This window comes from Anolis carolinensis, unplaced genomic scaffold (assembly GCF_035594765.1).
Source record: "Anolis carolinensis isolate JA03-04 unplaced genomic scaffold, rAnoCar3.1.pri scaffold_17, whole genome shotgun sequence".
NCBI classification, from domain to species: domain Eukaryota; kingdom Metazoa; phylum Chordata; class Lepidosauria; order Squamata; family Dactyloidae; genus Anolis; species Anolis carolinensis.
Genome location: NW_026943827.1, coordinates 4,268,258 through 4,295,258, shown reverse-complemented (window position 1 = coordinate 4,295,258; position 27,001 = coordinate 4,268,258). Strand labels below are relative to the sequence as shown.

The window sequence follows — 27,001 nt, the reverse complement described above, 5'->3', positions numbered from 1 at the left end:
AAATGTCAGTTTAATGGGTAGGGTTCTAAATATACTTCATAAATTATTTAATTATCAGGAAAAGAAATTTTAAAAATGAGTCTTTAATTAATTTTCCCCCTCCTGTTAAATATTTACTCAATTAAATATTTGGGAATAAATGTAGCAAAAATTAAAAGTTATAGAGACTAATAATTTTATTAAATGAAGAAAGGAAATAAATATAAAAAATTTAGAATACGCTAAACTCAAATTATCATGGTTTGGAAGGATAGCATTGATACAAAGTAAAGGAAAGTCTGAAAAGAATTGGTATAATGAACAGAGTAACTCCCTTATATAAATACTAGCTGTGCCCGGCCACGCGTTGCTGTGGCAAAGTGGTGGTGGTATTGGTTAAAAGTTCTTGTGGAATTTTTATTTGACGTTATTTGTATTTTTTAAATTAATTTTATTGTAACTTATCTTTTTTATTTATTATATTTTATTATTTTGTTGTATTATTTTTAGTTTTTTTGTTATAGTATTTTCTTGTATTAATTTTTTAGTGTTTTTAATTATTTTATTGTATTATTTGTATTTATTTTATTTTTTATTCTTTTATTAACACTGGGCTGAGTGGGTTGCTAAGAGACCAAGTGGGCGGAGCTTAGCCTTCTAACTGGCAGCAATTGGATAAAAACAATTATTCCTCTCTCTCTAATTAGGATATTTTTCTTTTCTTTTTGTTGTATCAACCTAGAGGCATGGATGAGGGGTTGTGTTGTCAAATTTCAAGGTTGGGGGGTCTGTAGTTTTGTTGTTTTGTGGGTCGCCGTGATGCCATCACTCTTTTATATATATAGATAAACTTTATACCTAAACTTTATTGGCCATGCCATACTGTTGCACTGGACCCGCCTGGCACCTTCTAGTTGAACCCCAACACTGAACCCTTGGCCACTGTCTCCTGGCCTGTTGTGAAGTATCTTGTCATTGGTTCCTAAGCCTGTGGTTCATTGATTGATTTGCACTATACTTATGCTCATGATTGTATTACGTTTTGTTGTTGCCTGGTTTTAAGTTGTGGTATGGTGTCCTTATTGGAAACTGCCCTGAGTCCCTTGAGGAGATAAATAGGGCGGTATATGAACAAAGTTTTATTATTGTTGTTATTATTCATTTGTACCCCGCCACCATCTCCCCGAAGGGACTTGGAGCGGTTCACAAAAGCACACAATTGTGCAGAACACACAGTAAGGTCAGGATTTTCCCGTGACATGAAGTCCAGTCCTGCCCGACTCTGGGGTTGGGGCTCATCTCCATTTCTAAGACAAAGAGCCGGCATTGTCCGTAGACACCTCCTAGGTCATGTGGCCACTGGCATGACTGCATGGAGAGCTGTTACCTTCCCGCAGAAGAGGTACCTATTGATCTACTCGCATTTGCATGTTCTCGGACTGCTTATTAATTTATTTCATGTCAAAAGCATTGCACAATAAATAAGTTTAAAAGTGATAAAATAAAGGAATCACAAGTAGCTAAGTAGTTTCGAACTGCCAGGATGGCAGAAGCTGGGGCTAACAGCGGGAGCTCGCTCTGCTCCCTAGATTCGAACCTGCCAACCTTTTGGTCAGCAAGTTCAGCAGTTTAATCCGCTGCGCCACCGGGGGGGAGGACCGATCACGTATACCTAAATAAATAAATAAGGAGGGAGGGGGAAGAAAGGGAAGGAAGAATGGAGTGAGGTGGGGGAGGAAGGAAGGAAGGAAGGGAGGGAGGGAGGAAGTGACCGGGAATTGGAAAATTGACACCTATATATTGTGCGTACATCATAATAATAATAATAATAATAATAATAATAATAATAATAATAATAACAACAACAACTTTATTCCCACCACAATCTCTCTCCCCGAAGGGACTCGGGGCAGCTTGCATGGAGACCAAGCCCAGCATAAATAAGGACTCCAGGTCACTTTTATGAGAGTCCTCAGATGTTTTTTCAAACCATGTTTTATTTGTAATGTGATTTACTATGTTTTATAGATATATAGGGCTATGTCTGTTTTTATTGTTGCTTTTATTGTTGCTTTTATTGTTTTTATTGCTATTTTAAAGCCAAAAGTGTATTGTTTTAATCTATTTTTGTAAACCGCTCCGAGCCAAACCGGGAGTAGCGGTATATAAGTTTAATAATAATAATAATAATAATAATAATAGATCTGTTTTGTATTTATTGGTTTTATTGGTTTAATGTTTGTACCATTTGGGCTTGGGCCCGTGTAAGCTGCCCCGAGTCCCTTCTGGGAAATGGAGGCGGGGTATAAAAATAAAGTTGTTATTATTATTATTATTATTATTATTATTATTATTATTATTATTAAAACACAATTAAAAACATATAACAAATAAACAATACAATGAGAACAACTGAAACAAGAAAAAGAAAAAAAAACATAAAACTACATAATCGCTTCCCTCTGGTTTTCCTCTTCATGTTCCCTGTCCTCTTGGCACAAGTGTCCTTGATGGGAGTTGTAGTTCACCTGCCTCCAGCAATACTGGGACCCCCACTGACCATGGACTGGGACCAGACTTGGCCCAGAGAAGCCCCATCACCCACTGAACAGTCTGCAGGGATTGAGGGGAACGGACCTTGGTTTTGGGAGTTGTAGTTCACCTGCATCCAGCAACACTGGGACCCCCACTGACCATGGACTGGGACCAGACTTGGCCCAGAGAAGCCCCATCACCCACTGAACAGTCTGCAGGGATTGAGGGGAACGGACCTTGGTTTTGGGAGTTGTAGTTCACCTGCATCCAGCAACACTGGGACCCCCACTGACCATGGACTGGGACCAGACTTGGCCCAGAGAAGCCCCATCACCCACTGAACAGTCTGCAGGGATTGAGGGGAACGGACCTTGGTTTTGGGAGTTGTAGTTCACCTGTAGCCGAGAGCGCTGAACCCAGCTGAGGTCAGATCTGGACCAGACTTGGCACAGAGACCCAATATAGCCAGCTGTGCATGCAGGCCTGGTTTCATAATAATTATAATAATTATAATAATTAGCCCAGGAGCAAGCCATCAGAACAAATGCAATTAAGGCCAAGATCCAAAAATCAGCTGATGACCCAAAATGCAGACTCTGCAAGGAAACTGACGAAACCATGGATCATATCCTCAGCTGCTGTAAGAAAATCGCACAGACAGACTACAAACAGAGGCACAACTATGTGGCCCAAATGATTCATTGGAACTTATGCCTCAAGTCCCACCTGCCAGCAGCAAAGAACTGGTGGGATCACAAACCTGCAAAAGTATTGGAGAATGAGCACGCAAAGAGATTGTGGAACTTCCGAATCCAGACTGACAAAATTCTGGAACAGAACACACCAGACATCACAGTTGTGGAAAAGAAAAAGGTTTGGATCATTGATGTCGCCATCCCAGGTGACAGTCGCATTGACGAAAAACAACAGGAAAAACTCAAGATTGAACTGCAAAGACTCTGGCAGAAACCAGTGCAGGTGGTCCCGGTGGTGATGGGCACACTGGGTGCCGTGCCAAAAGATCTCAGCCAGCATTTGGAAACAATAGACATTGACAAAATCACGATCTGCCAACTGCAAAAGGTCACCCGACTGGGATCTGCGCGCATCATCTGAAAATACATCACACAGTCCTAGACACTTGGGAAGAGTTCGACTTGTGATTTTGTGATACGAAATCCAGCATGTCTATCTTGTTTGCTGTGACATAATCTATATATATAAAAGAGTGATGGCATCACGGCAGCGGACAAAACAACAAAAGTAACTACCCCACAACCTCGAAAATTGACAGAACAACCCCTCATCCATGCCTCTAGGTTGATACAACAAAAAGAAAAGAAAAATGAAGTCCTAATTAGAAGGAGAGGAATAATAGTTTTTATCCAATTGCTGCCAGTTAGAAGGCTAAGCTCCGCTCACTTGGTCTCCTAGCAACCCACTCAGCCCAGGGGACCCTTTACCTTAACTGCCAAAAGAGATCAGGCAATCCCCTACATTATCCAATTTCCATAAGGAACTGAAGACCTGGTGCTGTCGGCAGGTTTTTGAGTAATTACATTGGACTACTGCTGATTTCTGGGCCTAAATATATTGCACAAGATTTCCCTAGCCTAAAATGATACATTTTAATATACAGTAGAGTCTCACTTATCCAACACTCACTTATCCAACGTTCTGGATTATCCAACGCATTTTTGTAGTCAATGCTTTCAATATATCGTGATATTTTGGTGCTAAATTCATAAATCCAGTAATTTCTACATAGAATTACTGTGTATTGAACTACTTTTTCTTCCAAATTTGTTGTCTAACATGATGTTTTGGTCCTTAATTTGTGAAATCATAACTTAATTTGATGTTTAATAGGCTTATCCTTAATCCCTCCTTATTATCCAACATATTCGCTTATCCAACATTCTGCCAGCCCGTTTATGTTGGATAAGTGAGACTCTACTGTACTGTATTTACCAATTTACCACTAAAATATCACAATGAATTTAAAACACTGACTACAAAAACATTGATTATGAAAAGGCAGACTGCGTTGGATAATCCAGAACATAAGCGAATGTTGGATAAGTGAGATTCTTCTTTAATATGAAATAATTACTGGGATAGAATAATGCAGAACAATATAATCTCTAAAACCAGGACAGTAAATAAACAGGGGAATTCCACACAGGAAACAATCAGGCCAACAAAGTATTCCCATCATCAAAGTCTGGCAAATCCTCTGGCAAAGACAGTAGAAGCACATAAAATATCGCAAACAACACCACTCTGAAAACAAGGGAATTCCAGACAGAAACAATCAGGGCCAGCTAACACCTCCCAACAAAGTATTCCCATCATCAAAGTCTGGCCAATCCTCTGTTTTCTCAGGGCCACAGACAGTAGAAGCACATAAAATATCGCAAACAACACCACTCTGAAAACAAGGGAATTCCAGACAGGAAAAAATCAGGGCCAGCTAACACCTCCCAACAAAAAATTCACTCAGGGAGGAAACAGCCAGGCTTTAAAGCTGCTAGGCCATTACATCCTAATCATTTTTCCTAATTGCAGCATTCATACTTGCCTCCAACAAACAAAAAAAACCATTCAGAAATACTGTATATTCACAACCTTTAGGAAATAATATCCCCTGATGGCGCAGCGTGTTAAAGCGCTGAGCTGCTGAACTTCTGGACCGAAAGGCCACAGGTTTGAATTGGGGGAGCGGAGAGAGCCCCCACTGTTAGCTCCAGCTTCTGCCAACCCAGAAGTTCGAAAACATGCATATGTGAGTGCATCAATAGGTACTGCTCCGGCGGGAAGGTAACGCCGCTCCATGTAGTCATCCCACATGACCTTGGAGGAGTCTACGGACAACGCCGGCTCTTCGGCTTAGAAATGGAGATGAGCACCAACCCCCAGAGTCAGACACGACTGGACTTAATGTCTGGGGAAAACCTTTACCCTTGACCTTAACTACCACCAATTCCTCAATACTTGATTTCCCAGACCAGCAGACTTCGCCACAGCAACGCGTGGCCGGGCACAGCTAGTAAGAATAATAGATATAATAATAATAATAATAATAATAATAATAATAATAATAATAATAATAATAATACATCACACAGTCCTAGACACTTGGGAAGTGTTCGACTTGTGATTTTGTGACACAAAATCCAGCATGTCTATCTTGTTTGCTGTGTCATAATAATAATAATAATAATAATAATAATATACATCACACAGTCCTGTCTATCTTGTTTGCTGTGTCATAATAATAATAATAATAATAATAATAATAATAATAATAATAATAATACATCACACAGTCCTAGACACTTGGGAAGTGTTTGACTTGGGATTTTGTGATACGAAATCCAGCATGTCTATCTTGTTTGCTGTGTCATAAAATGATAATAATAATAATAATAATAATAATAATAATAATACGTCACACAGTCCTAGACACTTGGGAAGTGTTCGACTTGTGATTTTGTGACACGAAATCCAGCATGTCTATCTTGTTTGCTGTGTCATACAATAATAATAACAATAATAACACTAATAATAGATGTGTGTTTCCATCCCTCTCGGGACCCAAAGCGGCTGAGAAGGTCTGAACATGAGGGAAACAAGAGAGCAGGTGGATCCTAGAGACACAACGGGGCGGACAGAGGAAGGGACCCCACTGGGGAGACCTCCAAGCCCGTGAGGCGTCCCGTGGAGACCCGTCTTGGGCGGAGAGGATTCTGGGAGTTGTAGTCCCCCCTCCTTCCCTCACAGCCCGAGGCAGGCCGGGCCCTCCGCCTCCCCCCCGGGCACCCCAGCGAGCGAGCGAGCCTCCCTCCCTGCCTCCCTCCCTCTCCCCACAGACCTCTCTCTCTCTCTCTCTCTCTCTCTCGGCCTCTCCGTCCTCTTCCCTCCGCCGCCTTCCTTCCCGCCTCACGAACACAGACCAGGCCTGAGGCGAGCCGGCCGCCATCTTCTCCTTCGTCCTCCTTCCTCGGAGCCCGCCCTCGCCCCCTCCCTCCCTCCCATTGGCTGAGCCCGGGATGCCCCGCCCACCGGAGGCCCCCCATTGGCTGCGTCCCGCTCAGCCCTCCTTTGACTGACGGGCCTTGTGTGGGCCTATTGAGGCCTGTGAAGCCACGGACTGGGAGTTGTAGTTCGCCCTCAACCGGGGACACTGGGACCCCTACCCAGGATGGGCCCGGACCGCCCTCGGCACACGGAGCCCCCAAGGTTGCATTTACGTTGCATTTCCTTTATCTTTCAATGTTTTTTATTTTATTAATGGAATTTATCCCATTTTGTTGTCGAAGGCTTTCATGGCCGGGATCACAGGGTTGTTGTATGTCTTCCGGGCTGTGTGGCCATGTTCCAGAAGCATTCTCTCCTGACGTTTCGCCCACATCTATGGCAGGCATCCTCACAAACCTCTGAGGATGCCTGCCATAGATGTGGGCGAAACGTCAGGAGAGAATGCTTCTGGAACATGGACATATATTCCTCACAACCTCTGAGGAGGCTTGCCATAGATGTGGGCGAAACGTCAGGAGAGAATGCTTCTGGAACATGGAGATATATTCCTCACAACCTCTGAGGATGCCTGCCATAGATGTGGGTGAAACGTCAGGAGAGTATGCTTCTGGAACATGGACATATATTCCTCACAACCTCTGAGGATGCCTGCCATAGATGTGGGTGAAACGTCAGGAGAGAATGCTTCTGGAACATGGACATATATTCCTCACAACCTCTGAGGATGCCTGCCATAGATTTGGGCGAAACGTCAGGAGAGAATGCTTCTGGAACATGGTGATATATTCCTCACAACCTCTGAGGATGCCTGCCATAGATGTGGGCGAAACGTCAGGAGAGAATGCTTCTGGAACATGGAGATATATTCCTCACAACCTCTGAGGATGCCTGCCATAGATGTGGGCGAAACGTCAGGAGAGAATGCTTCTGGAACATGGAGATATATTCCTCACAACCTCTGAGGATGCCTGCCATAGATGTGGGCGAAACGTCAGGAGAGAATGCTGGAACATGGAGATATATTCCTCACAACCTCTGAGGATGCCTGCCATAGATGTGGGCGAAACGTCAGGAGAGAATGCTTCTGGAACATGGACATATATTCCTCACAACCTCTGAGGATGCCTGCCATAGATGTGGGCGAAACGTCAGGAGAGAATGCTTCTGGAACATGGACATATATTCCTCACAACCTCTGAGGATGCCTGCCATAGATGTGGGCGAAACGTCAGGAGAGAATGCTTCTGGAACATGGACATATATTCCTCACAACCTCTGAGGATGCCTGCCATAGATGTGGGCGAAACGTCAGGAGAGAATGCTTCTGGAACATGGACATATATTCCTCACAACCTCTGAGGATGCCTGCCATAGATGTGGGCGAAACGTCAGGAGAGAATGCTTCTGAAACATGGACATATATTCCTCACAACCCCAGAGGATGCCTGCCATAGATGTGGGCGAAACGTCAGGAGAGAATGCTTCTGGAACATGGACATATATTCCTCACAACCTCTGAGGATGCCTGCCATAGATGTGGGCGAAACGTCAGGAGAGAATGCTTCTGGAACATGGCCACACAGCCCGGAAGACAGACAACAACCCTTATCCAATTTTGTATTTCTCTCTCATTACAACTTAGTTCCTCCTTCCACATTTCTGTCAAGGTATTTTTTTATATATATATATTGTATAGATTTCCTGTGATTGTTTTGTAAATGCATCCCACGGTTCCTTGATCTTCATCTACTTTCCATTTTATTATTTTACTAGCTGTTGCTGTGGCAAAGTATGGTGGTATGGGAAATAAAGTATTGAGAAATTGGTGGTAGTTAAGGTAAAGATAATCCAGTTCAAAGCAGATAATATAAGATTACAAATGGGTTATATAGCTGTGTGGAAGGGCCTTGAGTCTACGCTGCCATATAATCCAGTGCAAATTAGATAATCTGTGGAAGAGGCCTAAGTGAGGCCTAAATCTGCCTGTCCCCTGGGCTGAGGAGGTTGCTAGGAGACCAAGGGTTTTTTTTCCATGTCAGGAGCAACCCGAGTTGCTTCTGGAGTGAGAGAATTGGCCGTCTGCAAGGACGTTGCCCAGGGGACGCCCGGATGTTTTGATGTTTTTACCATCCTTGTGGGAGGCTTCTCTCGTGTCCCCGCATGGAGCTGGAGCTGATAGAGGGAGCTCATCCACATTGGGCTCCAAGTGGGTGGAGCTTAGCCTTCAAACTGGCAGCAATTGGATAAAAACTATTATTCCTCTCCCTGTAATTAGGACTCTATTTTTCTTTTCCTTTTTGTTGTATCAACCTAGAGCCGTGAATGATGGGTTGTGTTGTCAAATTTCGAGGTTGGGGGGGCCTGTAGTTTTGTTGTTTTGTCCGCTGCCCTGATGCCATCACTCTTTTATATATAGAGACTAGCTGTGCCCGGCCACGCGTTGCTGTGGCAAAGTGGTGGTGGTATTGGTGAAAAGTTGTTGTGGAATTTTTATTTGACGTTATTTGTATTTTTAAAATTAATTTTATTGTAACTTATCTTTTTTATTTATTATATTTTATTATTTTGTTGTATTATTTTTATTTATTTTGTTATAGTATTTTATTGTATTAATTATTTTAGTGTTTTTTATTATTTTATTGTATTATTTGTATTTATTTTATTTTTTATTATTTTATTAACACTGGGCTGAATGGGTTGCTAGGAGACCAAGAGGGCAGAACTTAGCCTTCAAACTGGCAGCAATTGGATAAAACTATTATTCCTCTCCCTGTAATTAGGACTTTATTTTTCTTTTCTTTTTTGTTGGTGATGGCATCACAGCGACCGACAAAACAACAAAACTACAGGCCCCCCAACCTCGAAATTTGACAACACAACCCATCATCCACGCCTCTAGGTTGATACAACAAAAAGAAAAGAAAAATAAAGTCCTAATTAGAGAGAGAGGAATAATTGCTTTTATCCAATTGCTGCCAGTTAGAAGGCTAAGCCCCTCCAACTTGGTCTCCTAGTAACCCAATAAAAATAATAAAAAACACTAAAAAATAATAAAAAAACACTAAAAAATTAATACAATAAAATACTATAATAACAGAAAATAAGTAAAAATAATACAAGAAAATAATAAAATATAATAAATAAAAATATAACTTACAATAAAATTAATAAAAAATGCAAATAACGTCAAATAAAAATTACACAACAATTTTTAACCAATACCACCACCACTTTGCCACAGCAATTGGGTTGCTAGGAGACCAAGTTGGAGGAGCTTAGCCTTCTATCTGGCAGCAATTGGATAAAAGCAATTATTCCTCTCTCTCTAATTAGGACTTCATTTTTCTTTTCTTTTTGTTGTATCAACCTAGAGGCGTGGATGATGGGTTGTGTTGTCAAATTTTGAGGTTGGGGGGCCTGTAGTTTTGTGGTTTTGTGGGTCGCCGTGATGCCATCACTCTTTTATATATATAGAGTCCAAAGTTATAATCCACTTGACCGAAACACACACTTTGCCGAGCAATAGTGTGGGGAATGACAGAGTCTTTAAGGTCCAATGTAGGTTGACAACTAGGCTAGAAAATAACTTGATTCTTGGCTAGATCAAAGGCTTGGAACGAGGCAAACACGAAACATGAACAGAGTCCAAGGAAGTCCGTGAAAACAAGGCAAGGCTGGAAACTTGATCCGGGAAACAAGGAACTGGGGTTACGAAGTCCACACACGATCTCTCTCCTCAAGCTGAACAATTGACTCCGCAAAGTTCCCCTTGCGAGCAGCACCTATATTGGGTCTCGTTTTCCCGCCAACAGAACCCTTTCCCTAGAGAACGAGAAGCGAAACCCAACTCTGTCCAGATGCATGACTCCTTAGAATTTCCCAAGGGAAGCAGACCTAATCAGCTAATTGTTTGGCAGCGATTCTGAGGCTCCGGCGATTTGCCTCCCTGGCTCCCCTATCTCTATTATAATTGTCCTTTCGGGAAAACGGGGGAGAATTCTGCCCAAGGCTTGTTTGGCTGACTTCTTGAGGACAAACATCCTCCAGGTGGAGAGGCTCCGATTCTGGCTGAAACGGCGGAAATCCCATGTTTTCCTCTTCGTCTGCCACAATAGTACTAGGAACGGGACTACAAGGCCCATGAGTCATCACAGTTCTGCTCCACAGTCACACAAGGTGGAGGATTCCTCCAGGTCGTGCCACCTTGTCCTTTGATCGGCCCACTCCGCTTCTGAGTCTGTTCAGGGACTTCCAAGTGGCCCATTCTTGGTTGACCCTCGTGGGGGGCCATCCAGTTGGCACTGCCTGGTTTAGGAACATCGAGAGGAGCGGTGGTCCTCATGAAGCCCTTCCTTGACTTGACTACTGGGACTACTGGGCGGAATCTGATAGTCGTGCAGTGGGTGGCTTTCGCAATGTCAGGGTGCAATAAAGAACAGCATCCTCAAAGCTGGTCTTCTCGCAACCTGACTACAAGAGGACAGAGGAAGGAGACCATTTGGCGGGATAGGCTGATTTATGACAGGGTCTGGTCTTCAAACGTGGGAAAGGACAAAAGGAAAGGGAGGTGTGGATGGAGAAGGAGGGGGGGGAGGCAACAACCCCATATACTGAGGGGGAAAGCGGAAGAGGGTCAGTAAAAGCTTTTGCAGTCATCTTGGCAAGGCGGATTCAATAAAGTTTTCCATTGCGACCAGCGGTGTGAGCCTATTTCTTGGGTCCTACACCTTCCAGGAACGGACATTAAGCTTTTGCAGTCATCTTGGCAAGGCGGATTCAATAAAGTTTTCCATTGCGACCAGCGGTGTGAGCCTATTTCTTGGGTCCTACACCTTCCAGGAACGGACATTAAGCTTTTGCAGTCATCTTGGCAAGGCGGATTCAATAAAGTTTTCCATTGCAAGCAACGGTGTGAGCCTATTTCTTGGGTCCTACACCTTCCAGGAACGGACATTAAGCTTTTGCAGTCATCTTGGCAAGGCGGATTCAATAAAGTTTTCCATTGCGACCAGTGGTGTGAGCCTATTTCTTGGGTCCTACACCTTCCAGGAACGGACATTAAGCTTTTGCAGTCATCTTGGCAAGGCGGATTCAATAAAGTTTTCCATTGCGACCAGCGGTGTGAGCCTATTTCTTGGGTCCTACACCTTCCAGGAACGGACATTAAGCTTTTGCAGTCATCTTGGCAAGGCGGATTCAATAAAGTTTTCCATTGCGACCAGCGGTGTGAGCCTATTTCTTGGGTCCTACACCTTCCAGGAACGGACATTAAGCTTTTGCAGTCATCTTGGCAAGGCGGATTCAATAAAGTTTTCCATTGCGACCAGCGGTGTGAGCCTATTTCTTGGGTCCTACACCTTCCAGGAACGGACATTAAGCTTTTGCAGTCATCTTGGCAAGGCGGATTCAATAAAGTTTTCCATTGCGACCAGCGGTGTGAGCCTATTTCTTGGGTCCTACACCTTCCAGGAACGGACATTAAGCTTTTACTCCCTTTTTTTCCGGCTCATCCCGTGAGGAAAGGTCTCTCCGGTGAGAGCATGAACCCTGATGGAGGAGAAACCATGAAGGAATTCCTCTTCCTGGAAGAAGAACAGGCGAACCCTCGAGGTGCCGAGGAGTTGAGAGAGGAAAGGAACCCATCGCCCGCGTTGAGCGAAGGGGGGACAGACCCCTCGGACCCGTCGTGGAAGCCGCTGACCTCCACCCAGTTACCCGCAGGCAGGGGAGTGACGGTGAGACGGAAGATCCAGATGGGAGGCGATTGGCAGCGAGACGGAGAGGGAGCCCCGGAGACGAGAAGGATGGAGAGGAGATTAGATGCGATGGAGGAAAGGTTTGAAACTTTCTGCTGGAAATGTAAAGACCACATTGGATCGTACTATCATGTTTGGTGGACATGCAACGAGGTTGGTAAATTCTGGAAAATGATACATACAGAATCTCAGAAAATATTAGGGAAAAAATTTCCAATGAAACCAGAATACTATTTACTAAATTTGACAGACTCAGAAACAAAATTTAATGCAAACAACGATAAATTATTTACATATATTAATACAGCTGCAAGGATTATCTATGCAAAACATTGGAAATCACAATTAATTCCGGGGAAGGAAGAATGGCTTGAGAAAATTGAAGATATAAGGGACATGGATGAACTAACATTTTTACTGAAGATGCATAGAGGACAGCCAATAAAAAAGACGGACTGGGACCAATATAAAAAGTATATGGACATGCAGTAAGAAACAAGCCTTGTTACGGAAGAATTAATTTGGATATACCAATACAATCAGGACTGAAAAACAATTATAAAGTTGACTTAAATGGATCCCCAAAAGGGAAGAAGGGAAGTACAATAAGTATGTAAATGTGTATGTGTGGGGTTTTTTTTTTGGTTGTCGTAGTTTTTAATGGTTATGTGTTGTAGAAACTCAATAAAAATCATTTAAAAAAAAAAAAAGAAACTTTCTCTCGACAGATGGATCTGATGCAGCGGCAGGTAAACGAGTCCTGGAGGGCGACAGTCGAGCAACGGGAGCAGAGGAGAGGGCTGCCCGGGAGAGGCACTGAACCCCGTCCCTTGGCCGGGGAGGGTCCACAGGACGATGAGGACGAGATGCCTCGGCAGGGGACATCAGTTTTCCCCACGGGCCTGTCGGGAAGGAGCCAAATGCCTGGGAAGGGAGAATTTCGGGCGAAGTTCAACGGGGACCCCAAACAGCTGTCTTATTTCATTACAAACGTAAGACACTTCATGGAGGATTATCATAGAATCATAGAATAGTAGAGTTGGAAGAGACCCCATGGGCCATCCAGTCCAACCCCCTGCCAAGAAGCAGGAAATCGCATTCAAAGCACCCCCGACAGATGGCCATCCAGCCTCTGCTTAAAAGCCTCCAAAGAAGGAGCCTCCACCACGGCCCCGGGGAGAGAGTTCCACTGCCGAACAGCCCTTCTCACAGTGAGGAAGTTCTTCCTGAGGTTCAGGTGGAATCTCCTTTCCTGTAGTTTGAAGCCATTGTTCCATTGCGTCATACCTTATTTGCAGTGCAAAACAACGACAATAACAATGAAAGAACAATACAATATTTAAAAATGAAAATAATTTTAACCAACATAAACCTATCAGGATTTCAATAGGTAGTGTGGGCCTGCTTCTGACCAATGAGATAGTCAGGTTAATTAGGATTGTTGTTGTTGTGTGTTTTCAAGTCATTTCAGACTTTGGGCGAGCTTAAGACCAAAATTATTTATTTATTCATTTACTACATTTATTTACTACATTTATATCCCACCCTAATCATCCCGAAGGGAACTCAGAGCAGCTGTATGTACATACATTGTATTATATTATTAGCATAGCACAATATTAGCATTATCATAGAATCATTGAATAGTAGAGTTGGAAGAGACCACTTGGGCCATCCAGTCCAACCCCCTGCTAAGAAGCAGGAAATCGCATTCAAAGCACCCCCGACAGATGGCCATCCAGCCTCTGCTTAAAAGCCTCCAAGGAAGGAGCCTCCACCACGGCCCCGGGGAGAGAGTTCCACTGCCGAACAGCCCTTCTCACAGTGAGGAAGTTCTTCCTGATGTTCAGGTGGAATCTCCTTTCCTGTAGTTTGAAGCCCTTGTTCCCTTGCGTCCTAGTCTGCAGGGCAGCAGAAAACAAGCTTGCTCCCTCCTCCCTATGACTTCCCTTCACATATTTGTACATGGCTATCATGTCTCCTCTCAGCCTTCTCTTCTGCAGGCTAAACATGCCCAGCTCTTTAAGCCGCTCCTCATAGGGCTTGTTCTCCAGACCCTTAATCATTTTAGTCGCCCTCCTCTGGACGCTTTCCAGCTTGTCAACATCTCCCTTCAACTGTGGTGCCCAAAATTGGACGCAGTATTCCGGGTGTGGTCTGACCAAGGCAGAATAGAATAAGGGGGAGCATAACTTCCCTGGATCTAGACGCTATTCCCCTATTGATGAGGCCAGAATCCCATTGGCTTTTTTAGCTGCTGCATCACATTGTTGGCTCATGTTTAACTTGTTGTCCACAAGGACTCCAAGGTCTTTTTCGCACACACTGCTGTCAAGCCAGGCTTCCCCCATTCTGTATCTTAGATTTGCATTTTTTCTGCCGAAGTGAAGTATCTTGCATTTGTCCCTGTTGAACTTCATTTTGTTAGTTTTGGCCCATCTCTCTAGTCTGTCAAGATCGTTTTGAATTCTGCTCCTGTCTTCTGGAGTGTTAGCTATCCCTCCCAGTTTTGTGTCGTCTGCAAACTTGATGATCGTGCCTTCTAACCCTTCGTCTAAGTCGTTAATAAAGATGTTGAACAGAACCGGGCCCAGGACGGAGCCCTGCGGCACTCCACTTGTCACTTCTTTCCATGATGAAGACGACGCATTGGTGAGCACCCTTTGGGTTCGTTCGCTTAGCCAATTACAGATCCACCTAACCGTAGTTTTGTCTAGCCCACATTTTACTAGTTTGTTTGCCAGAAGGTCGTGGGGGACTTTGTCGAAGGCCTTACTGAAATCCAGGTACGCTACATCCACGGCATTCCCTGTATCGACCCAACTCGTAACTCTATCGAAAAAAGAGATCAGATTAGTCTGTCATGACTTGTTGTTGGTAAATCCGTGTTGACTATTAGCAATGACCGCATTTGTTTCTAAGTGTTCGCAGACCACTTCCTTAATGATCTTTTCCAGAATTTTGCCTGGTATCGATGTGAGGCTGACCGGACGGTAATTGTTTGGGTCGTTCTTTTTTCCCTTCTTGAAGATAGGGACCACATTCGCCCTCCTCCAATCTGCTGGGACTTCTCCCGTTCTCCAAGAACTCTCGAAGATAATTGCCAGTGGTTCTGAAATAACTTCCGCTAGTTCCTTCAGTACTCTTGGATATAGCTGGTCTGGCCCTGGGGACTTGAATTCGTTTAGAGAGGCCAAGTGTTCCTGGACAACTTGTTTCCCTATTTGGGGTTGGATTTCCCCCAATCCTTCGTCCATTCCATGTTGCTGAGGTTGAAGATGGCTTTCTTTTTGTGAGAAGACTGAGGTAAAGAAGGCATTAAGTAGTTCTGCCTTTTCCCTGTCCCCTGTCGCCATCACCCCATCTTCTCCTTGCAATGGCTTAAACGAAGCTGTAATGAAACCACTGTTGACAAACCATCCCTGGACCCCACTCAATTGGTCAACTTCCGGCCAGTTTCCAATCTCCCCTTTTTGGGCAAAGTCACGGAACGTGTGGTGGCCTCGCAACTCCCGTTGTTCTTGGAAGACAGTGAGTGTCTAGATCGGGCGCAGTCTGGCTTCAGGCCTGGTCATGGAACTGAATCAGTCTTTGTCTCCTCAGCAGATGATCTCAGCAGGGAACTGGACGGGGGGAGGGTGTCCCCGTTGGTTCTCCTGGACCTCACTTCCGACTTCCATACCATAGACCACGGTCTCCTTCTGGGATGCCTCACGGGAATAGGGCTTGGAGGCAGTTTTCCTTCCTGGAAGGTCGCTCTCAGAAGGTGTTGCTGGGGGACACCTGCTCGGCCCCACGGCCATTCTCTTGTGGGGTCCCGTGGGGTTCAGTCTTGTCCCCATGTTGTTGAACATCTACATGAAGCCGCTGGGAGAGATCATCCGGAGTTCTGGAGTTCAATGTCACCTGTTCACAGATGACGTTCACCTCCGCTCCTCCTTTCCTCCTCCCGCTCAGGAGGCTGCTCAGGTCCTGAACTGGTGATTGGCAGCTCTGACGGTCTGGATGAGGGTGAATGGACTGAAACTGAATCCAGACAAGACGGAGGTCCTCCTGGTCAGTCAGAAGGCCAAAGAGGTTATAGGGTTACAGTCTGTGCTAGATGGGGTTACGCTTCGCCTGAAGACACAGGTCCACAGTTTGGGACTGACTCCACATGAGGGAAGTTGTAGTTCACCCTGCATCAAGACACAGCACTGTGACCCCCACTGACAACGGACCTGGACCACAACTGGCACACAGAACCCTCATGACCAAAGGAAAATACTGGGGAGGTTTGTGGGGGAATTCCCCTTGATTTATAGCCGTTGTAGATACTGGGATTTATAGTTCACCCGCAGCCAAAGGGCACTCTGGACTCCACCACGGATGGCCCTGAGCCTAACTTAGCACACAGAACCCCCATCACCAACAAAAATGCAGGAGGGCTTTGGGGGAAAGTCACCTTGATTTATAGGAATTATAGTTCACCTCCATCCAGACAGCACTGTCAATGCGAACAACAATGGATCTGCACCAAATTTCAAATCCAATCATTTATTTCGGTCATAGACCAGCACAGGAAATAAAGGTCACAGTTACATACAAACTTGGTACATTTAGTACATTTAAAATATAAAGTTACAAAAGCACAATACAGGGGGGGGGATCGGAAAGGGAAACAGGGCAAAAACATACAACACAGAGGTCTATCAAGAGAGATGATTACTGGATACATTGGTCACTTTTGGGACCAGTCATCCCCTGGATGCACAAAACTTCGCAACATTGTCAGTAGTAACTGAATTAGTATCTACAAGTAGCAGGGAAGTACAAAACTGTCCTTAATGGCTGGAACTATCGGGAAATGGCCAAGATCTGTTTTGAACGCCCGTAAACACATTCTGGGATGGGACTTGCAACTTTGAGAGCTCTCTGAGGCGCATAAGAGAATTAAAGCCGGAAGGGGTGCTAATGTGCCAATGGAGAACAAGATGTGCCAATGGAGAACATCCCCAAAGTTTATCAGGATTTTGCAGATGTTTTCAGCGAAAGAGAGAGTCACCAATTACCCGCCCCCCCCATAGGAAAACTGACTGTGCGATTGAAATAGACCCAAACGCCAAATTACCAAAACCAAAACTATGTGTAATGTCAGAGCCAGAGAAAAAGGCACTCAGAGAATTCATTGATAAAAACATCATGTTTTACAACAAATTGGCAGAAAAAAGCAGTTCAGTACACAGTAACGTTATGTAGTAATTGCTGTATTAATGAACTTAGCACCAAAACATCGCAATGTATTGAAAACATTGACTACAAAAACATTGACTACTAAAAGGCAAACTGTGTTGGATAATACAGAACGTTGGATAAGCAGAGGTTGGATCTGCGAGACTCTACTGTATATATAATGCTTCAACTACACAGGAAACTAACTACTGCATGAGATACAAAATTTTCTTTGTGGGTCTGTAGATAGTTTGTAGGTTGTGTTTCTTCATCAGTTTGCCTATGCGGTCAGTGGTTCCCTTGATGTCTGGTAAGAACACCTTTCCTCTGGGTGGATCTTTGTCTTGACTCTCCTGGCTTGCTCTTGGCCTTGCAGCTCCTGCCTGGCGGGGTCCGGGGTGACCGGCCAAGGCCTGGGAGTCCTCGCTCGCCCGCCCGCCCGCCCGCCCTCCGAGAACACGGCCCTCCCTCCCTCCCTCCCTCACGGCGCCGCCTTCTCTCTCGGCCGCCGCCATCTTTCTCCATCTCCGCCCATCAGAGGAGGGTTGGGAGGCACGCAGCCAATGGGGGCCTCCGGTGGGCGGGGCGTCCCGGGCTCAGCCAATGGGAGGGGCGGGGGCGGGCTCCGGGGAAGGAGGAAGACGAAGAGGGGGAAGATGGCGGCGCCTGGCCTGGCCTGAGGCCTGGTCTGTGTCTGTGAGGCGGGAAGGAAGAGGACGGAGAGGCCGAGAGAGAGAGAGAGAGGTCTGTGGGGAGAGGGAGGGAGGGAGGGGGGCTCGCCTGGGGTGCCCGAGGGGGAGGCGGAGGGGCCCGGTTGGCGGCGGGACTGTCGGCAAGGCCCGTCCTCGGCTGGCGGAGGGAGGGAGGACTACAACTCCCAGGATGCCCTCCTCCCCAGACGGGTCTCCACGGGACGCCTCACGGGCCTGAAGGCCTGCTCCAGTGGTTTCTCTTCATCTGTTTATCCCGTTGTGTTTACATTGTCCATCTGCTCTGTTGTTTATGGGATTTTAAGACCCCTGCAGTGTCTTCTGTTGGTCAAGGGGCTTCTCTGGGCCAAGTCTGGTCCCAGTCCATTGTCCATGTGGGTCACAGTTTCTCTGAATGTGGGTGGACTATGACTCCCAGAACCAAGGCCCATTCCCAGTGACCCCTGCAGTGTCTTCTGTTGGTCAAGGGGCTTCTCTGGGCCAAGTCTGGTCCCAGTGCATTCTCAGTGTGGGTCACAGTGTCAGTGAAGGTACTGCAAGTCCCATCATCAGCGACACGTTTGATCCGGATCCATCCTTGGTTGGGTCGACAGTGCTCTCTGGATGAAGGTCAAGGACAAGGGAGGTGGATCCGACATGGGCTTCGAACCCTCGGCCTTTCTTTCTTTCGCTCAGCAGGGATCTCTTGCGTCTGGCTCTTAACCATCTGCACCACAACCCGGTCCCTCCCCCCTCCTCCCCGACCCCCCTCGGGTGTCCTCTGGGCAGTCATGTTATGTTGTAATTACTGTATTTAGGAATTTAGCACCAAAATATCATGATGTATTGAAAACATTGACTACAAAAATGTGTTGGATAATCCAGAACATTGGATAAGCAAGACTCTACTGTACAGTAATTACTACATAGCATTATTTCGTATTGAACTACTTTTTCTGTCAAGTTTGTTGTATAACGTGATGTTTTGGTGCTTCATTTGAAAAATCATAACCTAATTTGATGTTTAATAGGCTTTTCCTTAACCCCTCCTTATTATCCAACATATTTGCTTATGCAACGTTCTGCCGGCCCGTTTAGCTTGGATAAGGGAGACTCTACTGCAGGGGTCCCCAAACTAAGGCCCGGGGGCCGGATGCGCCCCTCCAAGGTCATTTACCCGGCCCCTGCCCTCAGTTTTAGACTTAGGCTCGCCCAAAGTCTGAAATGACTTGAAGGCACACAACAACAACAATCCTACTTAACTTTGCCCAGAAGCAGGCAAACCTCCTATTGAAATCCTGAAAGGTTTTCAGTATGTTGGTTAAAACTGTTTTTATTTTTAAATATTGTATTGTTCTTTCATTTACTAATATTGTGCTATGGTAATAATATAATATATTGTGCATACATATAATCTTGATAATAATGTTATAATGTAATCCAATATAATATTTATTTATTTATTACAGTATTTCTACCCCCGCCCTTCTCACCCAATAGGGGACTCAGGGCGGCTAATAATAATAATAATACAATATAATAATATTGTATAATATAATAATATTAATTATATATTATATATTAAATGTAATATTACTAATAATATTATGGTATATTGGTATAGTACAATATATTCATATATAATGCTAATATTGTACTATGCTAATAATATAATATATAGGAGCCTCCGGTGGCCTAGGGGATAAAAGCCTCGTGACTTGAAGGTTGGGTTGCTGACCTGAAGGCTGCCAGGTTCGAATCCCACCCGGGGAGAGTGTGGATGAGCTCCCTCTTTCAGCTCTAGCTCCATACGGGGACATGAGAGAAGCCTCCCACAAGGATGGTAAAAACATCAAAAACATCCGGGCGTCCCCTGGGCAACGTCCTTGCAGACGGCCAATTCTCTCACTCCAGAAGCAACTCCGGTTGCTCCTGACACAAAAAATAATAATAATATATTGTATGTACATACAACTTGTAAGCCACTCTGAGTCTCCTTTGAGTTGAGAGAGGGTGGGGGTATAAATGTAGCAAATAAATCAATAAATAAATGTTGTTAGGTGGGGTTTGCACTACAAATAAGATATGTTCAGTGTGCATAGGAATTTGTTTTTTTTTTTCTCCAAATGATAATTTGGCCCCTCAACAATCTGAGGGACCATGAACTGGCCCTCCACTTAAAAAGTTTGAGGACCCCTGGTTTAAGGCATCCTGTGATGATTCTGCATGTTTCGTTCAGTGCTATGTCCACCTGCTTCGCATGGGCAGACTTGTTCCAGACAGGACAGGCTCACTCAGCAGTTGAGAAAGACAAGGCCAGGGCTGATGTTCTTATTACTTGTGGGTCTGCACCCCATGCACTGACAGTACTTACTTTTCCACATGATGTTGTTGCGTGCAGCTACTTTGCGCTTGGTGTTCATGCAGTGTTTCCTATATGTTAGTGTTTGATCTGAGGTGTCACCAAGATATTTAGGATGGAAACAGTGTTCGAGTTCTTTCAGTATCCTGTTGGCTTCACGGTTACGTAGGTGGAAAGCTTCAGGTGGTTAGGCTTCAGGTGGTTCTCTTTGTAGTAGCTGGAGGTCATCAGCACCCTTTTGAGTGGTGGTAGTGGCTGATCGTTCGTGAAGATGTTAAATAATGTCGGTGCAAGAATGCTGCCTTGGGGCAAACCATTCTGTTGCCTCCTCCATCTACTTTTCTGGCCCTGAAACTCCGAGCTGGGGCAAGGGAAAGGCCTGTGCAATACAGCTGAGAGGGCAGGGCTGATGGCAAAGCAGATGATAAGTTAAGGCTGGAAGGGCCAATCAGATTAGTACAGTACAAATCCAGGGCAGGGACAATAGTAAAGTGCAGGGGCCGAGAATTAAGTTATGGCTAGAGAGATCCAGTCATTTAGTGAACTGAATCAATCAAAGGCACATTGGAACAAACAAGATTTTAGGTCTTTACAAAAAGTGGGCAGGGTGGGCACTAGTCCCAGGAATGTGGGCTGGGCAGGAGAGGGTTCAAAGGCCTTTCTGCATGAAAACCCCATTTCTTTCCTTTCTTCCTTCCCTCTCAGGCTGCCCTGTTCCCTCCTCTCTCTTCTCCTCCTCCTTCTCCTTCTGGCCGGGATCACAGGGGTGGGGAGGGCCAGAAGCTTCCTTGAGGCAACAAGGCTGCAGTTGAGGGAGGGCAAGCTCATGCTTCACCACTGGCAGATGCGCTGAGGGAGAAGCACCCGGCTCCTCCTCCTTGTCAATCTCAACGTGGCTTTGAATTAGCCAGTTGGGAATGCAGGTCCTTGTTAGCTTGGAAGATTCATTTGGGAAATGTGGCCGGAGTGACCCTTTGAGATGCTGAGGAAGCAGAGTTGGGAGTCCCTGTGGCAGGGGAGATAACGGCACAACCAATAAAGAAATCCTTGTTCCTTTGAGCATTTAGCACAATCCTGGTAATTCACGGAAACCCATGATCCAGAATATGTTACACCCTTGAATGTTGGATGGGATTCTACCTGCCTGCCTTGTGTTCCTTTAACCACGTTTGAGTTTGACCCAATGAAATGGGTGTGGCCCTCCAATATTGGAAAAGGGTTCAGTTCTCTCCTTCTATGATTCCTTCCTTCTCTTATCCTGTCCTTCTGTGTTTCCTCCCTTCCATCTTTCCTTTTCTTCTTTCCTTTTTCGCTTTGTTTGCCTTGAGCCAGAGGTATGCGGCTTCATGTCTAACCTTTGGCTTCTTCTTTCTTGACCAGGACTTGAGAGTTCTCTGGAGCCACCCCTGCCGTGATGGGAAACGAACCAGCTTCTAGTCGATATTAAGGCATTTGGAAACCAAAGTGTAGTAAGGAAACCAGTCCTCTAGGAAAAAGGATTCCTCTCAAGGGTCTGATCTTGCTGAATTCCTACATTCACTTCAGATTATAGAGTAGAACCATAGAGTCGGAAGAGACTGCATGAGGCACCCAGTCCAGGCCTCTGCCGTGCAGGAAAATCCAAAGTACCCCTGACAGATGAGCATCTGGCGTCTGTTTAAAAGATTCCAGAGGAACCTCCACTACATTTTGAGGCAGAGAGTTCCACCGCTGAACAGCTCTAACAGTCAGGAAGTTCTTAATGTTCAGATGGAATCTACTTTCCTGTAATTTGAACCCACTGCTGTGAGTAATCAGAAAGGGAAAAACAAGAATCAAGTGTTCTTATTGGAATTAAATATACATAACACTGCTGACATGGAGGAGAAAGCATATAAATGTATCGATTGTGGAAAGAGCTTTAGTCAGCATGGAAAGCTGAAGACACATCAAAGGATTCACACTGGGGAGAAACCCTATAACTGCCTGGAGTGTGGACAGAGCTTCGCTGATAGTTCAGGACTACGTTCCCATCAAAGGACTCACACTGGGGAGAAACCCTATAACTGCCTGGAGTGTGGACAGAGCTTTGCTCATAGTTCAGGACTACGTTCCCATCAAAGGACTCACACTGGGGAGAAACCCTATAAATGCCTGGAATGTGAACAGACCTTCGCTCAGATTTCAACTTTACATTCACATCAAAGAACTCACACTGGGGAGAAACCCTTTAAATGCCTGGAGTGTGGACAGAGCTGCACTCACAGTTCAGACTTACGTTCACATCAAAGGACTCACACTGGGGAGAAACCCTATAAATGCCTGGAGTGTGGACAGAGCTTCGCTCAAAGTGGAAACCTAAGTTCACATCAAAGGACCCACACAGGGGAGAAACCCTATAAATGCCTGGAGTGTGGACAGAGCTTCGCTCGTAGTTCAGGTCTACGTTCACATCATAGGACTCACACTAGGGAGAAACCCAATAACTGTCTGGAGTGTGGAAAGAGCTTTGCTCATAGTTCAGGGCTACGTTTACATCAAAGGACTCACACTGGGGAGAAGCCCTATGAATGCTTGGAGTGTGGACAGAGCTTCAGTGATTGTTCAACTCTACGTAGACATCAAAGGACTCACACTGGGGAGAAACCCTATAACTGCCTGGAGTGTGGACAGAGCTTTGCTCATAGTTCAGGACTACGTTCCCATCAAAGGACTCACACTGGGGAGAAAACCTATAATTGCCTGGAGTGTGGACAGAGCTTTGCTCATAGTTCAGGATTACGTTCCCATCAAAGGACTCACACTGGGGAGAAACCCTATAAATGCTTGGAGTGTGGACAGAGCTTCGCTCGTAGGGGAAATCTAGTTTCACATCAAAGGACTCACACAGGGGAGAAACCCTATAACTGCTTGGAGTGTGGACAGAGCTTTACACAGAAGGGAAACTTACGTTCCCATCAAAGGACTCACACTGGGGAGAAACCCTATGAATGCCTGGAGTGTGGACAGAGCTTCGCTCAGATTGCAACTTTACATTCACATCAAAGAACTCACACTGGGGAGAAAACCTATAAATGCCTGGAATGTGAACAGACCTTCGCTCAGATTGCAACTTTACATTCACATCAAAGAACTCACACTGGGGAGAAACCCTTTAGATGCCTGGAGTGTGGACTGAGCTTCACTCACAATTCAGAGTTACGTTCACATCAAAGGACTCACACTGGGGAGAAACCCTATAAATGCCTGGAGTGTGGACAGAGCTTCGCTCAAAGTGGAAACCTAAGTTCACATCAAAGGACCCACAGTGGGGAGAAACCCTATAAATGTCTGGAGTGTGGACAGAGCTTCGCTCGTAGTTCAGGTCTACGTTCACATCATAGGACTCACATGGGGTGAAACCGTAGAAATGCATGGTGTGTGGACAGAGCTTTTCACGGAATAACATTATACATAGACATCATAGAGTTCACCCTGGAGAGAATGTTGTTAATTGACACCAGAGTGTCAAAAGCAAGACTTGCAAATTTTGGAAATGCAAGCTCAGAGTTGTGACATTTCATCACATGTGATGTTTTGTAGAAAGATCGAACTAAAATGCCTTCCATTCTGGAAGTAATTAAGATTATAGGAAACTATAGTTTTATATGTTGAGAATGTTGGATGATCAATTTCGAATGAAAACATGGATAGTTACTGTGAGATACTAAAATATGAATTGACTATACAGTGGACTTATTGCGGACTCCCTGTTTCGCAGGAAATTTATTTATTTATTTAGCCCTCTGCTGCTGCTTCTCCTCCTCAGGGCTGCCTCCTTGCTTTGGCCCTGCCATGCGGCTCTGGCTGCCTCTGCCAGGGAAGAAGGAACGTCGCTCTGGGAAGGAGGGAGGGAGGGCACATGGCTGAGGGACGAGCCAGGCTTGGAGGGTGCCCCGCTGCTTGTTCCTAGCGATCCTCTTCCTCTTCTCCCTCGGCAGCCTGACTCTCGAAGGAGAGGAGGAGGAAGAGGACAAGTCCCCTCCTCTTCCGAGTCCTCCACGTCTCGCGGCACGGCCGTCTGGAGCGGTGGCAGGAGAGGAGTGTGGCCGCCTCTTCCAGGCCCTTCCGCCACCACTGCCGCCCACCCTCCTTCGCTCCCTCACAGAGCGTCGTTCTTTCCCTGGCAGAGGCAACCAGAGCCACAAGGGGGCAGCCCTGAGGAGGAGGAGAAGCAGCAGCAATGGGGTAAATAAAATAATGTACTGTATAAATATTAAAATTAAAATATTGTTCCTACTTTGCGGATCGTAATCCCCGCGGTAAGTGAGGAAACACCACACAGGGATGGAAGGAATGTTTTATTCCAAAGCAAAAAAGAATGGCTTATGAAGACCTGCAAATTAGCCAAAACAAGATGGGCAGATGTCAGTTGTAATATTTATTCATTGGAAGAGTGTTAATCGGAAATAGAAGTGTGGTTATATTATATTATCTAAAGGGAGTAGAATAATGAGAGATAAAAATTAACAGATAGAATGTGGCTTTTAGGCATGTATCCCTGTCTGTCTGTTAGTTCAGTTGTGTGTCTATGTAGGTAATTGTTTGTTAATGTGCGTGTTTCTGATTTAGTTTGTATCTCATGTAGTTAGTAGTTAGTTTAATGTAGTTGAAACATTATATATAATTTCTGCCTTTTTGTATTCTTGCTTTTAATCTCTTTTTTATTTTTTATTTGCAAAAAAAGAAGGGGATTTATAAGGGTCAAAACGGCTGAAACTGGAGGGGTTGGTAGACCTGGTTTTAGCCCAAAATGGGGTTTAATGTTTAATTTAGGGCGCCTTTGAACATCATTCCCTTCCTCTGTGTTGGTGGCATGGGTTTGGATTCAATTGTCTTGATTCAGACATTATTATTCCTATTATGCTTTATACAACATGTATTCACTGCTTTGATCACCATTGATTCTTTTTCACTGCCTTGTCTATCCCGCAAACCCCTCCAGTGTGTTCTGTTGGTCATCAGGGTTGTGTGTGCTAAGTTTGGTCCACATCCGTCATTGGTGGGCTTCCGAATGCTCTCTGGATGCAGGGTGAACTACAACTCCCACGTTCTGTGTTCCAAGTTTGGTCGTCAGCTTGTTTTGTTCTGAACCCAAAGGATTGCTATTCTTTTGATGCCGAGTGTTCAGGGAAGAGTGAGGTCTGTTAGATGAATGAGGCTTTCAGAGACCACGTCTGGTCGCTTTGCTGGGAAATCGTACAAACATGTTCACACAAATGGGAAGGTTAGAAGATTTGGTTCATGCAGATTTTAAGTTAATAACCTTTAAAAATAGAAGATAAAATTTGGAAAGCACAGGATGGTGGAGCATCTGAGTTGGTTGAGCCTCAGTAACGGTGGAAGCCCAGTGATTTTATTTGATCTATCATGTCAGAAACTAATTGAGAGTACAGTTATAATGTATTTTAATAACACAAAGTTTTTGTTTTTTCGTGTCAGGAGCAACCTGAGTTGCTTCTGGAGTGAGAGAATTGGCTGTCTGCAACGACGTTGCCCAGGGGACGTTGCCCGGATGTTTTGACGTTTCACCATCCTTGTGGGAGGCTTCTCTCATTTCCCCGCATGGAGCTGGAGCTGATAGAGGGAGCTCATCCGCACTCTCCCCAGAAGCGACTCAAGCTGCTCCTGACACGGAAAATAAAATAACACAAAGTTAAAACTTGGCATGATACTAGATTTCCTTTGACTAGAAGGTGGCCGCTTGGAGTGCCTCTGGTGTCGCTGTGAGAAGGTCCCCTGTAACGGAAAGCCCTATTTTATTGGGGATTTTTGTCTATGTTATGTAATGTTGATTCAGTGGTCAAGGTGGGCAGGAGTTGGCTACTGCTGATTGGCTATGTGTCACCATGGTAACGTAGAAATGCAACTATTTCGAAGCTAGCACGAAAGGGGCGGAGCTAGCTGGATGAAAAAGGAGGGAATGTTTTAAAAAGAGTGAGTTAGTGAAGTTCTCTAGCCAGTGAGCTAGAAAGAAGATGTCTGAAGTCAGTTAGGTTTAAGTTTCCAGTGAGATAGAGCTGAGGAAAAGGAATACTGTTGAGACAAAGTTCCAGTCAAGTGGTTGATGTTACAGAATGAAAGATATTATCTATATGATGTACAAATGAAACGGAAGAAGTAAACCTTTGCAACCAGTTACGCTTTTTGGACTAAAGAAACCATAAATAAATAATTCTTTGTTTGTAATAAAGACAGTGTTCCTGAGTGGTGAATTGCTCTACTTAGAGTCAGCGGAAGATTTGTCTCTCATCCTTCCCCTCCGTGTCACATCCTCTCATACACGCACAGCACAGACTCAAGGGTTTCTAGCTGGCAGTGGCTGGGATCCTGAAAGAAGGATGGCCCCCTGCCATGGTGGGATTTGAGAGATCCCATCTTGAAAAGGCGTGGGATATTAAGAGGAAGAT

The 27,001-nt window shown here is 45.0% G+C and overlaps 1 protein-coding gene across 2 annotated transcripts; it reads left to right on the top strand.

Moving 5' to 3' along the window:
- Positions 1–5,988: 5,988 nt before the first annotated feature.
- LOC134294561 (zinc finger protein 658B-like) lies at positions 5,989–26,784 on the top strand. Of its 2 annotated transcripts, none has more exons than XM_062966100.1 (2): positions 5,989–6,756; positions 21,954–26,784. In XM_062966100.1, exon 2 carries the CDS (start codon positions 22,431–22,433, stop codon positions 23,949–23,951), a length of 1,521 nt encoding a protein of 506 aa, XP_062822170.1. In that variant the 5' UTR covers positions 5,989–6,756; positions 21,954–22,430; the 3' UTR covers positions 23,952–26,784. The 2 variants fall into 2 exon arrangements, with proteins under 2 accessions (XP_062822170.1, XP_062822169.1); XM_062966099.1 differs by lacking the exon at positions 5,989–6,756 and adding an exon at positions 18,149–18,266.
- Positions 26,785–27,001: the final 217 nt, after the last annotated feature.

Bases quoted from the DNA above. Each gene is read 5' to 3' on its own strand.
- LOC134294561 (XM_062966100.1), top strand. From the start codon at position 22,431: ATGGAGGAGAAAGCATATAAATGTATCGATTGTGGAAAGAGCTTTAGT.